This window comes from Anolis sagrei, chromosome 2, assembly GCF_037176765.1.
Source record: "Anolis sagrei isolate rAnoSag1 chromosome 2, rAnoSag1.mat, whole genome shotgun sequence".
Classification (NCBI taxonomy): Eukaryota; Metazoa; Chordata; class Lepidosauria; order Squamata; family Dactyloidae; genus Anolis; species Anolis sagrei.
The window spans coordinates 207,204,300-207,222,344 of record NC_090022.1 but is presented as its reverse complement, the minus strand read 5'-3'; the positions used below and the strand labels follow the sequence as shown (position 1 = coordinate 207,222,344).

The following is an 18,045-nucleotide window of genomic DNA, read 5'->3' as shown; positions in this document are numbered from 1 at the left end:
CATCCAGAGTTTTATGACCACATGGTATGACTCTCAGCTTGCTATCTTGAACTGGAGCACACAGTTCAGGACAGTGGTCATGACTAGTTCTGGGAGCTTTAACTTTTCCAAGCTCTGCCACAAACTGGCGCTTTGATCATACATCAAGCATAAGCACATAATAACTATATTCTCACTTCCACTGTGCTTGGAGAACTTATTCTTTACTGGGACACATGCCCTTCTGGGTGAAATGGCCTTCAAGTAGCCTAGACCTGCAAAAATGTAAACATTAGGGTACAGGCAAAGTGCTTACCCTTGCAGCATTTAACATTTCAAATTCATTTAATGAAGAGGTGTCAAATGTGTAGCCCTCTAGATATTTGGGCCTCCAACTCCTACAAACCCTAGTCAGCTTGTCCAATTGTAAGGAATTCTGGGAGCTGAAGTCCGAAACATCTGGAGGGCCACACATTTGAAACTGATTTAATATGTGTGTGTGTGTATATGTGTGTGTGTGTGTGTGTGTGTGTGTGTATATACACACACACACACATGGTGTATACATACCATTGTAAACACTCTTGGCAGGACTATGGATCACTTGCAAGAAAAGAGAATATGTGAAATGCAGATAACAAAGCTTTTCAGTGAGGTGCCAGGCTTTGCCCCTGCCTTGTATCTTACTTAAACTGGCCCTGAGAAAACATTCCACAACTGCTTGCTTGTAACCATTTCACTGATTGTTGAACAGCTGGTACATATCTGCAGTGAAATGGTTTAAAACTAAGCTGTTGTGTAAAGCTTTGAATAATGACAGAACAGTGGAAAACGTGTTGACTGTGGTCCTTAGGAAGACCTCATCATGGCCCAACTCAACTGAGCTAAGTAGCTATACTAGACAACCAACCACCAAGCCAGGTTAAGCTTCTCTTCTGTTTTCAGGCACTATTTGGGGGAATTACCTTCTCATAGTACTGGATGTTTTTATCTGCCATTCCCATGAGTAGCTGCCGAAAGTCTTGCCGCTTGTTGTTCTGCCACCGGTCCATGTCTGCCTTCAAGTCGGCATTAAAACACTCCACTCGATCTTGACACTTTTCAACTTCTGTGGGTACCTAGAGATACAGAAATGAATTCTCAACACCACTGTAGATTAATCAAATATCTTTAACAACTTGAAAATTACTAATCTCCCCAATCCCTGGTCAAAAGATTAAGGGAATGGATCTATACACATGTGGACACATTTAATATGTCTCACTGGAAAAGGTATTGACTGACAATCACTTTTCAGTTGGCACTCATTATCTTCTGATATCATGTAAAGTTAACATAGCCAGAGTAGTACAGCATTATTTCTCTGAAAATACTTATTATATCTTGATTCCATAATTTGTTTGGGAGCCACAGTGAAAAACCATCGCTCACAAGGGACAAAACTCAAACACAGAGAGACCATAAATCAAAAGACAATAACAAGATTTTCATTGGGTTAGAAGTAAGGACAGGTATTTGCAATAAATAAGCAAGAGATCAATTTTGCCCAGGAAGTTATTTACACCAGTAAACAATTTCTGGATGCCTGTGCAAGGTTTAAAGACAATAGTCTTCCCAGTGTACCATATTCTCTGGAAACCACTCTGGCATGAAAATATCTCTTGCTTCTGAACATCATGTCTCATTACACTACTTTAACCAAAGTTATTGACAGAATCCATGTAATCTTTTTTTTTTAAATCATCTAAGTTTTGGTCATGACAGTCCATTATATTTTTGCAACAGTATGGTTGTATAACAGACAGTTATTTTTAAGAGACAAAATGTTTCCTTTGAATTGCTTTTAAAGAAGTAATATATTAAAGCAAGATTTATTGCCCCAAAAATAGTTAATTTTCCTAGTCGTCCAAAGCAATGAAAATACCATAGTTATTTTAGTTGTCATTTTTAAAAAAGGGAATAGTATAAATGATACATCTGAGATACCAAGCACACTATCTTCATTTTATCCTTGCCTGAATAGCACAACAAAACATTAGGAAACAGCACATGACAGTACTTTAGATATGGGATATTCCTGTTCAATCATTCAGTGAAACCACTCCCCCTATAACCAGAAAAATACCTTCTTATGTTGTACCACAAAAGAGTGGTATTCTGTCTCATTAGCTTAAAATTATGATGTAATTTAGCTATAATTTCAATGCTGAGAAAGGGATTAATTAAAAGTAATGCCATTTCTGGTGACAACTTTCAAGAGATATTACCAGAATTTTAGACTGTGATTTGTTACTACATAATGAGCAAATTTTAATAAAAATTAGGGAAAAGGTTTAAGCGATATTCCAAACAGGCTCACCTTGGGACGGTCTTCTCTTCTAAGGGCCACAACTTCTAGTTTGGCTTCATACTCTGCTTGAACTTGATCTCTTTTCTTCAACACGTTCTAAAGCAGGGTAAGAAAGAAACATGTTACAGAACTCTCATGTTTCCTCTCTCCATTACAGATGAGTTTCATGTTTTGTACATCTCCATTGAAAAGGCCCGCATTACAAGTAAGTACTGTAGACTGCATGTTTATTTTGCAAAGGTTTTATAACCCCTTTTGTGCACTTCTAAGAAAGACAATGGAGATTCTACTGAAATCAAGAAACCATGTTATTTTCTTCCCTAACTTAAGCAGGACCTTTTAGCAGTATTCTTGTGAAGCCAAAAAGTCACATCTAGTTGATGTCACTAACCAAAATTCATTTTCAGTGGCTCCACATGAAACCATATGGGGAGGGACAAATACATAAAATCAGAGTTATGTTGTACATTTGGAAATACCTCCTGTGATCTTATATCATACTGGTACAGCCCAAGTCTCTTCCAGCACAGTGATGGGAGGTGGTGGTGAAGGAAAAGCTATTGTCCAGCTATTGTCTCTGCAACTGCAGAACAACAACTGGTGGGGGGGGGGGGTTGGAGAAAGGTTGGGGTAGAAATGTCATAAATAAATAAACATCTTTCCTCCCTCGATATTTTTGTGCACAGTGTTGCAGCTTACAAAATACTATGAGACTGAGTTGCAGCAGTGCTCCTCTTTGATGTTTTGCCCTAGCTGGGTCCTTGTGAGAGAAGGTACAGGGTCCAAAAAAGAATTTGTGCAGGCATAATACAGTTATGCTTGAGATAAGTCACCAACAAGATGCAAGCCAATGTGTCTGAAACTGAAGTGCAATTGATCCTCCACCTTAGTGAATTTCACATTTGGAGATATGATTGCTCATGAGAAAATGTTCTCTCTAGGAATGTCTAGATTCTCTAGAGTAATTGTGGTCATGCTGGAGGACTTGGACATTCCTAAAGAGGTCGCCTTTCTAGGTATCTCTAAGTGCTCCAGTAGGACTCAAGGTCATCTAGTATGACTCTATGGTTAATTAGCAGTTTTTTCATTATTGCAGAAGTCCTGCATCTCAAAACTCTGTAAATGTGGTGAGCTGACTGTTGTTTTTAAACCTCCCCATGAGTTTTTGGATTATTGCTCTCACTATCTCCAACAAATATGCCCATTAAGAGGCTATTTCCAGAGAATGTTTGAAGTGCTCATTTAAGGTTGATTTAAGGGATGAAACACTTACAGCTCAAATGCAATAGAATATATTTTCTTTAATTTAGGAGGCAACTAGATCATGGTAGTTATGTGGAGCTATTGTGTACAGTTATTAGACACTTAGGGATGGAGACTTCCAGCTGAACCTGAATATTGGCTTTGGTACAAGAATGCAAACACTAACAAGCTAGCTGCCTTTGGCAGAAGTTGGCCTGCAGAGTATGTTGGAGATTCACTTAAGGATTAATCATTAATGCACAATTTACATTATCAAAGCCAGGGCCAAACTAACATCCCTACAAAGAGAACAACATGCACTGCTCTCAGACAAATCAAACTTGCTTCACAGTCTATAAGGAAGGTAGAAAAATTATGCTACCGTAAGTTCCAGTTTGTTCTAGCTTTTTGTTGTACTATTGTAGCTCCAAATCTTAAGACAAGAACCTATTCATGAAAATGCAGTATGCATGAGTTCATCTAGAATCAGATAAGCCTTTAATTCTGCCTCCACATTGTACTTCACCATAAACCATCCAACTTCCACTAGGCAAGTATAAAAATTAAAAACTCAAGAGTGCTTCAGTCCTCTTGTAACAAAGAAAACAAAATTAGAAAGATATAGGAAACTCTGTTATAACTGGCCGACCAATATCTCCATCTAGCCCAGTATTGTATGCACTGACCGGCAATGGCTTTCTGGGATCTTTTACATCACCAGCACTTTAAAAAAAAAACCAGGATATTATGTTGTGTACTGTCCTGTACTCCCTTGGAAAAAACGGTTTTTTAATACTTCAAGAATTGCATATAACTATGAACTAATTGTTCTGAAAACAGAAAAAAATGATTTCTATAGGTCCATAAAACCTAAGCATCTTCTGGTCCTGTTTTAACATCTACCTCACACAATCCTATGTTACCTTCATGGACTCTGAGTACAGGATATACTCTCTTAGGACAGGCAGGAAGTCCTCTGTCATATCTTCACTCAGTTCCTCAAGAGCAGTTGAACAATTCCCAATGCAGGCAGATACTCCTTCCAGAGGCTCCGACAGCTCTTTTTCTAACCCACTCCAGGTTGAATAAACAGGACCATATTCTCGCAATTCCACCAGGTATTCTACAGTGAAAAAGAGGGTTAAGATTTCTGAATTTTAATGAAGCAACAGAAATAAATGTGTGTGTGTCACAATTCTAAAATTCAAATGGCAAATATCGCATGTTTAGCAAAAACTTGTTACAAAAAAATTGTAGAAAGGATGTTCTAGATGTTTGGGAGAATGTTATAACTAAATAATATGTTACTACGTAAGTGGGGTGAAGATACGATCTTTCAATCTGGAGACATTTTGTGATTCTAAACCAGTGGTTCTCAACCTATGGGTCCCCAAATGTTTTGGCCTTCAACTCCCAGAAATCATAACAGGTGGTAAACTGGCTGGGATTTCTGGGAGTTGTAGGCCAAAAACCTGGGGACCCACAAGTCAGAACCACTGTTCTAAACAGACATTTAGTATTTTCAGCATGCTCCCCATGGCTATCCAAACTGTTTTTACATAGCTCCTTGTGTGGCATGAGATCACAAAACGGCACCCAAGAATGCATGGATCCTTTTCTGATCCTTACTGCAAAACTCAAGGAATAAAAAAATGAATTACAAAGCACTGCAAAAGGAAACTTCATGCACTACTCACCAACTTCCTCCTTTATTATCCTCTGTGCTATCCTATCAATGGTTCCAAGCTTGAGAGAAAATGTATCTAGGTAGTCACCAATGGCTGCAAACTCCACCGGTCGACTTCTTAGTTTATAGGTTCCTGTGACGTATTTTACCGATTCTCCCATCTTGGAAAGCAAGGCCATTCCTTGTTTTTTATAAGCATTAAGATCCTGGTGGTGACAGAATAGTTATTTAGCTTTTTACTTCAGAAAGAAAACCTGAGGAACACCACTATCAAGAGCTACAAGAAAATTAGGTTTCTTTTAAGCTTATAAAAAAATACAAAATATGAGGAAGTTTCATTTTGAGTAAACATGTACTGAGCAGAGAGTAGGCAAATCAAAACAATCCCTAGACTAAAATTAGATGTCAAAATTGCAGAGTAAGCTTTTTCTTTTTTTAAAAAAAAATTAGAACATTTATTTATTCATTTACTTACTTATTGTAAACCCAACACAGAATTACAACCTATATGTCATGCATAAATTGCCCACAACTAGTTACTTTTGTCTGGTAACTCTGTACAAACTAGGGAAGAAACTTTGTACATGTTATTGTCTCCCTTCAAGGCATGTTTCTGAGTTGTGCTCTCATAATAATTCCCTACTCTGGACTAAACTAAGCAACTTGCACCAAGTTTCCGATGGGAAGCCTCAGCAAACAGCATCAAACATACTCCACTACAGAAAAGAGCTAAATAAATGGAGAAATAAAATACTTAAAGGCACAAAGAGCTGCTATTTGAAAGGTATTTTGAATTTAACAGTGGTCCTTTAGAAAATGCTTACACATTTTCCACTCACAACCCCTTTCTGCCTGAGAATTTTTTACATGACTCTAGATATATAGGTATATAAAATTGATATGAAAATTAAACATGCACTGAAAATAAACCAGCATTGGCAAGTCTTGTTAAACAGACTGATGCTCCTTTTTGTGGGGACAGCTAAAGCATTTTCTGCAGTCTACTGTAAACACTGCACGTTGTTATTAACAGATTTGTGTAAATGTGTGGCATTCAGAAACCTTTTACTCTGGCCAGTTTTGTGATCCCAACATTGATCTAAGAGGACCCGCAGTTTAAGAAACAGTGCTTTAGAACTTGTTTTGCCTAGCTTCTCAATGAAACTTTAATTTTTTTTTGAAATAATGAATTCAATCTCTCTATTCTACTTTTCTTCATAGATGCAGTTCACTTACTTTGGCAGTAAGAAACACATGAAAGTGTTCATTGAAAGAAAGCACAGGATGATCTGCAATCCTTTTTAAGAATTTATCCAAGGCCTTCCTCCTTGTCTCAACAAATTCTTCCGAAAAGCGGTCTACAACTCCTTTTACCACAAATTTCTCTGGAAGGGGCTGTTTGTAGGAGCAAAAGACAGAGAGATAAAATTAAAAAGACATAGTTTTACTTCCAGTAGCAATCAACAGTCATTCCTGCAAATGGTTGAAAGAAGAAAGTCAAGAGATATAACCAAGCAACTACACAGAATGAATATGCAAGTTCTTTGAAAATAGTAGGTAAACACATTAATCTTAGAGCAATTAAATTAACTGTGATCAAGGAATGTAAACACTGACACAATTGTCTTATTTCTCCTTCTGATTGTGTAAAATGGACAGTCTACATTAAGTAGGAGCAATTTTATACTGAGGCCATCTACCCTCAACATTCATGCAATCTAACTGGAACCAGCACTACAAAGTTTATCTTAGTCCTTGAAAGTAAGATCATTTGTGCAGAATTCTCATTGACTCATAATATATAGACTTGGATATACAGAGCAGATACTCCACTGACATCAAGTGCTAAATCCTATTGTTAGTTTCTACAAGAGCAGACTTGATGGTTCAATACATTTATATAAGAATTGATTTAACAACTTCCCACTGATTCAGTGTGTCTATTCTAATTTAAAATAACTGGATTAAGTGATTAGTAACTTAGCAATACTCATTTTAGCAAACTTCTCTCCCTATAGCAAACTCCATTCTAAAAAGCAAAAAATTTAAGCACTTGCAAAACTTGGCCAGCTACTTTTTAAAATCCTAAAGGCAATCTGGTGAGAGTGTGCATAAAACTGCCTATTTCTATTGATGATTTCTAAGAAAATGTGAGAAAGGAAGCAACAGTAGCTTAGGAACATCTGGTAAAAGCTGGCAAAGACATTACATCAATGTTTGAACTCAGAATGGCAATGGTATTTAGATTAAGAGTCTATAGGTGGTGCCATTCACTCTCTGTTTCAATTTAAGGTGCCTACATGATAAATACCACAGCACATACTTTGGTGCACTCCTGAATCCTGCATTTTTAGTGTGCATGTACAAGTGAGCTGCGACATGTTGAAAATGCTTCCCAGATATTCATTTTGGAAATTCATTTAATTTTAGACATGGCAATCTTCAGTCACTATCAAATATCCAGAAGGCTAGCAAAGGCAGGAAGTAGTGTTAATTCAAGAATAATTGAACTAGAACAGTGCTTCTCAACCTGTGGGTCTCCAGATGTTTTGGCCTTCAACATCCAGAAATCCTAACATCTGGTAAACTGGCTGGGATTTCTTGGAGTTGTAGGCCAAAACACCTGGGGACCCACAGGTTGAGAACCACTGAGATAAGAGTACATATCAAAAATCCTGGTGATCACTACAAACTTTGGCCTTTTCAACATCCAGTGGGAATGTTCATTTTGGAACAGACAACAAAGAATTAGATACAGCAGCATGAAAATGATTGCAAAAAGTGGAGGACCTATGTCTATGTCATAGACTATTTCTAACCCAATAAACTTGCACATGCACATGGCAAATATGCAGCTTTCAGGCACCTGAGGGGATTCTAGAATTTAAGCAAGCTGTGCTTTTAGCTAAGTATGGTGTGCAGTGATCAAGAAACAATATAGGCAAGCAACTAAAATGCAGGTCCACTCTACTGTACAATACTTCTTAGGCTAAATTAAAGCAACACGAGATTGTTTGAGTGCTCCATGTGTGCTTTCAACCACAGGATTACAGAATTAACCTTACATTTTGTAAAAACAGAATTGCACTTTTTAAAGCGTAACAGTTACATAACATAACTGGTGGCCCTAGCTTACTACCTACGGGAATGAGGTGAGTTGGCTGCGATTCCTCCAATTTATTCCTGAGCCAGTCAAAATCCTGATATCTTCGTCGCATGGAATATTCTGGCAAGTCAAATTCTGCTCGTGTAGTCTGGAAACAAGAGACCAAGACAAAAAGGGAAAATGAAAGGAGAGCACAAAAAGTCAGGGTAAATCAAAAGAATGTTGAAAGTGTTGAAAGTGTACATGTGTTTACAAGCTCTAAACAAGATGGGCCTATACAACAGCTAAACAACAAAAACAAACCCCCCTCCCCCAGATGCTGCATATACCAACTTCCTTTTGTTTGTTTTCCTGTAGCCAAATGTATTAATCATTTAAATCTCAGGCCCTTGGGCAATAGGTGGAGGAAAAACATAAAATTTAGTATTTATGCCTCTGGCAATCATACATAACCCAGGAACTTGTATAAGTGCTTGATGAAATATCTTACTTTGAGCCATATTAATGAAATGTTGTCTGATTTTTTTAAAAACAAAGTCCATCTTAAAATATTCTTACCTATCTATATCATTAAAGACAATTCCACTTACCCTTCCCCTGGACATACTTATGAGACTAAACAGCCAGCATTTCTATGTCTTATATTGAATTATGTGGTTTGTTACAAAGTTCACAGCCAATATTAAAAATGTTTCCCACTAGCTTTGTTTCACGTCTATGTTCTGTTGTGCTTTTGGTTAGGCAATTCCTTGGACAGCTGGACCCAGTTAAGACCCCCCCCCCCCCCTCAAAAGAAAACTTGTCCTCAAGTACTTTATGACTGTTATATCTAAATCCTTAGTGGTAAATTGTTCTTATCCTCATCGCTGCTATGTGATATTAGCACCTTACACATTAGTTCTATCCTCTAATGTAGCACCAGTCCGCCCACCTATGGCAAGACATAGAACTTTGCTATTGGGTGTTGATTTTGATGTATCTTTTATATACTGTTTAATGTTGTTGTTTTTATTTTATTATATTGTTTTTATTATCATTTTCTTCATATGCATTTTAATGTGTTATGTTTTAACTGTTCTGTTGGGCCAGGCCCCATGTAAGCCACCCCGAGTCCTTTTGGGGAGATGGAGGCAGGGTATAAAAATAAAGTTGTTGTTGTTGTTGTTGTTAACCTTCATGTGCCAGGATTTTAAAGGAAAAACTCAACATCTATTAATTCTGGGGTATTTTGCGACCCCCCAATACGAATTCTAGTTTGTGTCAAGGTTTGATATATGTGTTTTATTTCTTTCCAAATTTGACACCACTAAAATTCTAATCGTCACTATCATGGGGTAAACCCACTGACAACCTAAGTAAATTACTTTCAGTCCTCTACAACATGACTTGGGATTTTCTTTCATCCTGATGTTGCATTAGCCAGGGACAAAATGATTATAACAGAAAAAATAATAGATGTTGAGATATTTTGAGTGCTGGCTACTCTCTGTGATAAAAAATCTTCCTGTACAAGGGTAAAAAATTAAAACTTGTCAGCATTTCTTACACCTGTGGAGGTGACAATGTTGCAAAATTAGTACATTATGTGAATGCTGGTTATTTTGTAGCCACTGAGTTTGTTACATTTTCTGGTATTCTAGCTACAATTATTGTGGTATGTTCTGGTATGGGAAGAGGTCTATGGAGATGGTGCCATGAGTTATCGCAATGGGTGACACTAACTCTAGGGACACAACTGAAATCAGATGAAAGTCTTATCTAGTCCAGGATGCTATAAGCATTGAAAAATCCACAAGTAGAACACAAGTACAATCGTACCTTTCAATCAGTGTTTCCCCAATAAATGATATACAAATGATATACAAAGGCATGTTTCTTGCTGAACTGGAGGAAACATACAGCCATCTTGACTACCTTCCATGAATCTGTCTAATCCCCTTTTAAAGTCATCCAAGCTGGGACACATAATTCCATCTTGTTTGAGTTCCACAGTTTAACTATCTACTATATGAAGAATTGCTTCCTTTTATCTGTCCCTGAATCTCCAACATCCAGCTCCAGCAGATGACCTGAGTTGTAGTATTATGAGCTAATCATCTCACAGTTCTATATAGTGATGTGACATCAACCTCAAAGAGGAGGTAAGGCTACACGCATGTGCAAAAATCCAAAATCAGGTATGCACTTATTCCATTAAACATACCTTACAAAAGGCTTTCACACATATACAGAAAGCAACCCTTTCTCTCTTTTTTGGTTTTTCATAATGTAATTAATACTTGGGATATGCGGGTAGGAGTCCCCTATAAATACATTAGTCAGCAGTATTTCTAGATTGTGCTCACCAGCAGTTCGAGACAAAACAAGTCATTTGTCCTTGGTAATATCGATGAACAATACAGCACTGGCTGCTAAAGAGTTTTATATTTTGCATCATGAAACTTCTTTGTCAACAGCAGTCCAGGAAGGTTTCAGGAACAGAAACTGCTTGGTTCATACGGCACAATACATTCTGTTTCCTGATGATTTTCTTGATTGTTATCACTAGTGGCAGCTGGTAACTATAATGTCAGTAGGCCACTGAGGTATGAAATCTGACCTTAGACATCACCTTTAAAATTTGGGCTTAATTTCAGGGTGGATTCACCAATTCACTATCATGAAAACCATCAGTCAACACTAGTTAACATTGCAATAACCTTTGACTGTCACATTTTCTGTTCATATCCTGCCTCTTAGCCAAAGATTTGTGGGTGGGGTACACACAACAAAATATGCTTAGATAATGTAGCTGGATGATATATTTTTATATATTTGAAAAAATGAATTTTGTATATTTTAAAGAACTGGGTTTTCTTTATATTAAAGAACTGATTTCATTTTTTAAGCAATTGCTTTCATTGCATCTGTTTCAGTGTAGACTGCTTTGAGATTTTTTTTAAAGAGGTCTACATTTTTCTCCTAAAAAGAAAAATTATAAGCAATGCCCACTTCAAACACTGAAAACAGTGAAACAAAAAGCTGTTTTCTTTTCTCAGTGCTTTCACTGGGACAGAGCCCCCGAGAGCTGTTTATCATGGAAATCAACAAAAAATGCACACACATGAAATTTATTTCAGTCAACACAATCAATGAATATTTATTTTGAGTGACATATATGTTCTGCTTTTTCTCTAGTGAGCTCTCCTGGTTCTTTCAGTTCTCAGTCCAACACACTAATAACTGCACTGCAGTAGTGCTAATACAATGGAGACACTACGACACTGCTACGTAGTCTGACTAGTAAATATGCTGCTTTAGACTTGTATTCCCATCATGCAAAACCTGCTACAATAACCAACCAATGGCCTGTATGTGTGGATGGCTACAGTGGAACTACAGTTGGGATAAAATCTACATATCTGCTCATACAACATTTAAAAAAACATTTCAAGGAGTAGGTTTCTTCAACTTGCTATCTATTAGTGACTGTCAGCACTCCAAATCTATCGATTCTGTATCCACAGGTTCTGCATCCACAGACTCCACCATCCACAATCTTCTTCTTTTTAATTCCAAAAAGCAAACCTCCATTTTGCCATCTTATATCAGGTGCACCATTTTACTATGACATTGTATATAATGGGACTTGGACATCCACATATTTTGGTATCCATAGCAGGGGGAGGGGAGGTCCTGGAACTAAACTTCAGCAAAAGGAAAGGGCCCACCATATACAGGTAAGAAATTAAAAACATGGGATAAACATATATGAGTCTGAGCTATGTGGTAAGTAACACACAAACATTTTGAGTCCAAAATACATAAAAAATATTTGGAGTTTCCTCACAATGAGGGCCATAGTCTTTAAATTATTAGTTCTGATTCAAATCATGGAGTGGTTTGATTCAATAACAAACCAACTGTTCTAAAATGAGACAAAAACAATTCCATTGTTTAAGTATGAAAGGGGCATATTACATCAGTTCAAAGCTACATAACTCCAGTAAAAGGAATACAATAGTGCAGTCTCCCACAGTCTTGTGCACTCCTTATGGGTTGACTATAATTCCCATCAACTCAACACACAGAACAAATGTTCATATTTGTTGGGACTGACTGAAGAGTTGCAGCTCAGCATATCAGATTAGAGAAGTCTGCAGCAGGATACATACAAAGGAAGCTTTCCATAATATTGTTATGAAACACCTCAGATATTTAAATGAGGAATGGGAATCATGCAGCCTTCCAGTTGTTATTGGACTGTAACTCCCAGCAACACACTATCCAGTATAATAGGACAGTAAGGAATAGTAGGAGCAGCAGTTCAATAAAAGCTGGCATGTCACAAGCTTCCCACAAAAATGAAGTGGCAGAATACACAAGATAAAAGGGGGGATTATTATTTTTTAAATCCAAACTATTTGATGACGATGTAAGGACAAGAAAGAGTTCTTTGAAAAGAAGTGACAGACCTGGCCTAAAAGCTAAAATAAATAGGAAACAAGCTCCATTGTTGATACCTTGGTCATGACCCTGTACGTGATGTACGTCTCCATTGTACAGACATGTTTTTTTGGATCATCAACTGTGACAAAGAGGTCTCTCATCTCTCCATCCAAGTCATCATCCAGCTGCAGTCTGTTAAGCAGTGAGGACGAAGATGCTGGACTGGAAGTATCTACTGGAGTACCATTGGGTAAACTGAGATCCTAGAGAAAAACAAAACCATCAGGAACAGAGAAGCAAAGAATGAACTATCACTGTGGGAGGGGGTATACACTGTTTTTAATACAGAATTTACATATGCTGACAAGGTTAGAAGGACAAATTAAAAAATCAGTTCATTATGCTGTTCCTTCATAAATGATACAGGTGGAGTATCCCTTATTCAAAATGCTTTGGTCCAAAAGTTATTTGGATTTCAGATTTTTGGGGTTTTGGAATACCCGTGTTTACAGATACATACATAATGAGACACCTTGGAGATGAGACCCAAATCTAAACATAAAATTCATTTATGTTTCATATATACATAGCCTGTGTGTAATTTTAGAAACAATATTATAATGATTTTGTGCATGAATGAAAGGTGTCACTTTCTCAACCACCCAGTTTTGAATTTAGGAGTATTCTGGACTTCAGACTTCCAGATAAGAGATACTCGACTTGTAATTAAGCATCTCTAGAGATCTTTTGATTCCACCCCTCCCCCCCCCCCCCAAGGCTTCACATGCATTACATTGTAACTTTGACTCAGTAATAATATTGGTCTCTAACATACATAATGAAGAACTTAAGTTAAGAAACAGTAGCTTGACTAAAGACACATATTGAGCCATGATTATATAATATTCAATCTATTAACTACCTCTGCAGAACCACAACTGTTCATATTAGTAAAGCCCAGTTTATCCTGTACCTACATGGGCTTTCAGACAAAAAAAGTGGATTTCCCCCTGCCATATTCAAATCTTGAGGCTTGCGATAAGCATCACTCGCCAAGGCCTGTTGCAGCATTTCCTGTTATCCACAGACCTTGCATAAGCCTTTCAAACTCTACTGTTGAAATAAAGACTCATCATTTTAGAAAGCACTTTAGTATTCCCTGTTCACAATGGAAAAGAGATTTTATAACCACAAAGATATGTGCAAGCATCTTCTCTCCAGACTACAGGAAGTGGATATGTCAAGTCTTTCAATTTTTTTTCGTATCAGGATCTACTTGAGAAACTACAAGTCACTTCTGGTGTGAGAGAATTTGCCGTCTGCAAGGATGTTGCCCAGGAGAAACCCGGATGTTTGGTGTTTTACCATCCTTGTGGGAGGCTTCTCTCATGTCCCCGCATGGGGAAGTGGAGCTGACAGAGATAGCTCAACCCGCTCTCCCCAGGTTGAACCACCAATCTTCCAGTCAGCAGTCCTGCCAGCAAAAGGGTTTAACCCACTGTGCTACCGGGGGCTCCTTTCATACACTGTAGGTTTCATGTGATATGTTGAACCTTGGAGTTTTCCCCACATACTAATTATTCTTTGTCTTCAATAAGAATGACAGATGCAAAGACTGCAAATCTCAAACAGAATTACTTGAGATTTGAAGTTATATTATAAAAACATTTGCAGTTTTCAAGAGAACTGGAACAAATGAGTCCTATTTTCCCTTGCTTTTGCTTTTGTTTCTATATTGGTCACTATTCTGAAATCTCATGAAGAATATTTATTGATTACATTTCTATACTACTTAAATGCTAAATTATCTAGGAGATGAATAAAAATAGAGCTTCAGTATAAGAATGTAATACAGCCATTTGAAAATAAAAAATTCCATGGAAACAATTAGAAGCAACTGAATAAGACCCATATCAAGTGCTCTGAAGATATATTGCATTTGTATGTTTCATATTTTCTGCAGTCACAGGTTGCATCTACACCATAAAATTAATGCAGTTTGACTGCATTTTAATTGCCATGGCAAAATACTATGGAATTCTGGGAGTTGTGGTTTTACAAGGTTTTTAACCTTCTTTGCCAAAGAGTACTAATGCCTCACCAGACTACTACTCCCAGGATTTCACAGCATTCATCCATGGCAGTTGAAATGGGATTAAACTGCTCCAATTCTACAGTGTAGATACAGCCTGAGATCTAGCTTTTCAACAGTGTGAAAGTTTCTCTCATAGGTCTAAACCAAAAAAAAAAAACAAAAACCCTAGAAGATGTCCTCTGGTGTATACAGGATGCAGACTACTTGCTTGTTTTAGGAATTCTGTGGGATTTTTTTTCAAGAGAAAAGATGGAAGGAAAACGTAGGTCACAATAAAGCATGGTTTTGGATTATACTTGCTGCCTTTCACACCTCTGCTTTTTAATAAAAAGATTGGGGGATAAAACTCCAATATAAAATGAATCTGAACATCTTTGATGTCGTTAACGGCCACCCACTGGAGCTTCTGTATTTTATGCACCTGCTGAAACACACCACACAAATATTCCCAACCTCCTCAGTGCTTTTTAACTAAACTTCCATTTCACATTCTATGATATGAAAGTCTTTGAGTAGATAAATAACATTTATAAAGGCTGACTTAGTGAAATGAGTCCAGTTCACATCAGGCTGAGAGGCATCTCCAAATTATTATGCAACTCTTGTGGGGAAAATGTACTCAGCCAAACAATAAAACCACTAGAGAAACTTGGAGGATGGGAGAAGTTTGTTGCCAAAATATTTATAGTCTGTTTCATGTTTTCACTCTACCCCATTAGGAGAGATGTGGCTTCATCTACTATGAAATGTAGTCCACTAGGCTTTCAATGAAGTTCTGAGTCCTGGGGCAGTTGCCTTTATTATATATCTCTTCAAACTCTGAATAACTGCAAAACCAGCAGCTGACATTATGTCAAAGTGATACCTCAATATCAAAGTACACATCTAAAAAATAAACCCAATTTCAAAATACTGCAGTCTATTTCACAACACAATAATTACACACTGAAGCATTCAAATATTAAAACAAAGCATGAAATAACTCTTATTTATGAACCTGATAACAGTCAGAATTTGGAAATTACCTGACATTTTCTAAGTGATAAGCAGAGTTAATACCTCTGGCCTAATCACCTGTAGAAGAGTTAAGCCACTGTAATTAGGATGTGGTGGTTAATGCAATGGGAGTAGTATATAGATTGTAGTTATACTGAGTATGTTTCATGAGAGTTGATGAGGGACAGATAGTGGTTTGGTGTGTTGGAGAATTTCTGCTGTGAGTAGTAAGGAAGAAGAAGCTGTAACGTTTGCATGTTGTGTATATACTTTGTATAGTGCTACAAGAAAAGAGAAAGAAAATCCTTCCAGCTTATTTGGGAAGAACAAAAGTCTCTGTGTGTTTTGTTGTTTGAGTAGAAAACCACTACAACTGTGTTTTTGGATACCTGGTTCCTTAACAGAAACTAATAGTTACTTCTGCAAGAACAGAAGTTTTATGAATGCATAGAATCCCTGACAATAACAACACCAAGCCCAATTCAGGTCCAAATTGGCACTTTCAGTATCATAAGGAATGCGTTCTCACACAGATCTTGTAACATCTTAGAAACTAATTAAGAGGATGAAGTTGGTAGCATAAGTTTTCGTAGACTAAGTTTACTTCCTCAACTGCATGGTGTGAAGTTCCTCAGAACAGATCTTTATATACAAAATGTGTGTGCACGAACAACCATAGAAATGCAAAAGTTGCGGATAGGGTGGTGAAACAAGAAGAAAGAACATGGTCACTATTCAAACTGTGTCAACCACAATGGACTCATGCCATGAAGGATATCTCTTCACCCATTCAGGTGTAGCTTTTTCCATTTGTTATCAGACATTCAGACCCATATATCATTTAATATTCTCCTTTATGTAGATTTCCTTCATATTAACAAAAAGAATGGAAGAAGTCTCCTTGTATTCCTGCCCTGCAAGACTGTGAAAGCTTTTGTTCAATTTTCTACATGGTACTGCTTCAGTTGGTGACACTAGAACACTTTCCAGTATACACTGGTCTGAAGCCCCATTGTATAAGTCATGCCCTTCCACCTCTTAGACTAGATTGAACAGGATCTGGATTTCAACAATATATATATGTCACCCAACTGTCTCACAGCAACTTGTATTACACCGAGACTACAAAGGACATGAAGGCAGACATACTGAGCCTTTGATAAGCCAGATATATTCCACAAAACCTTATAGCTACTATGGCATCTGGGAGCTTAAGTTCAAAACATCAAGACAGCCAAACTTAGAGTGAAAGAGGAATTTGTGTAACACCTTGGATAGCTTTCCTATGTTCTGATGACATGGCATTGCAGGATGGGGGTATAGAGCAATACTACACTGATACGGTATCTGAATATCAGCTCTTCTAGATAAGAAAAACTCCATAATATCTACGGCTGCAAAACACTCAACAGCCATCTCTAGCAGCAGCAATACAGGAACTGTTTGGGAATTGCTTTGGCAAACATGACAAGATTTATATTGACTGTTAGATTTCCAACACATTCAGATTTGAATAAGTAACCATTTTTACAAATTTCCTCTGAAGAAGGTCTAAATCTGAATGGCTTTAGACAACCAACAAGAATGCAACTCTCCCAATCCTAGATTTCACATGCTTTGTGAGAGAATAGAATTATCACTGTGTTTTGGCCAAGTGCTGTATTTAAATATCCCATTTGCCAGAATCTAGGAACTGACATGATGTAAAAATCAACTGATTTTTGCAAAACTGGGACTCTTTCCAAGTGACAAATTGCATGGGTGTCTAGAGAGGGAGGTAAGAGTTGTGAGTGCAATAGAATTATTCTTTATGCTAAAAAAATAAGCACATAACCTACAATTTACTCCAGTCTACAAAGACCAGAATTATCTACAAAATAGACAAATTACTTATAGTAAACAAAACAAGACAGAGAAATGTATAAAGTAGTTTGTTATCTGCATGGAAATATCTGTTAATCTGTACAGGCAATATTTTGGCAACACTAACTCTAAAAAGCAGAGCTAGGTTGTTTTATCTTTTATTTTGCTTTCTCTTAAATCCATCTGAGAATGTGTAAGTAAAGAGATCATATATGTGCTACGATTAATAATCCTGTATGAATTAAGAACAGCAGTCAGTGCTGCTAGTTAGTGTGAGCATTACTATAAAGATTTAAATT

The 18,045-nt window shown here is 37.2% G+C and overlaps 1 protein-coding gene across 1 annotated transcript in view; it reads right to left on the bottom strand.

Moving 5' to 3' along the window:
- Nucleotides 1–18,045, bottom strand: part of SNX30 (sorting nexin family member 30) — a 35,225-nt gene that overhangs the window by 1,180 nt on the left and 16,000 nt on the right. Inside the window, exons 2-8 of the mRNA XM_060762487.2 lie at nucleotides 12,867–13,055; nucleotides 8,402–8,512; nucleotides 6,495–6,653; nucleotides 5,269–5,464; nucleotides 4,495–4,694; nucleotides 2,339–2,425; nucleotides 945–1,097 (exon numbers count right to left, since the gene is read on the bottom strand). Coding sequence (XP_060618470.2) covers nucleotides 945–1,097; nucleotides 2,339–2,425; nucleotides 4,495–4,694; nucleotides 5,269–5,464; nucleotides 6,495–6,653; nucleotides 8,402–8,512; nucleotides 12,867–13,055 — 1,095 coding nt within the window. The remainder of the gene's footprint in view (nucleotides 1–944; nucleotides 1,098–2,338; nucleotides 2,426–4,494; nucleotides 4,695–5,268; nucleotides 5,465–6,494; nucleotides 6,654–8,401; nucleotides 8,513–12,866; nucleotides 13,056–18,045) is intronic.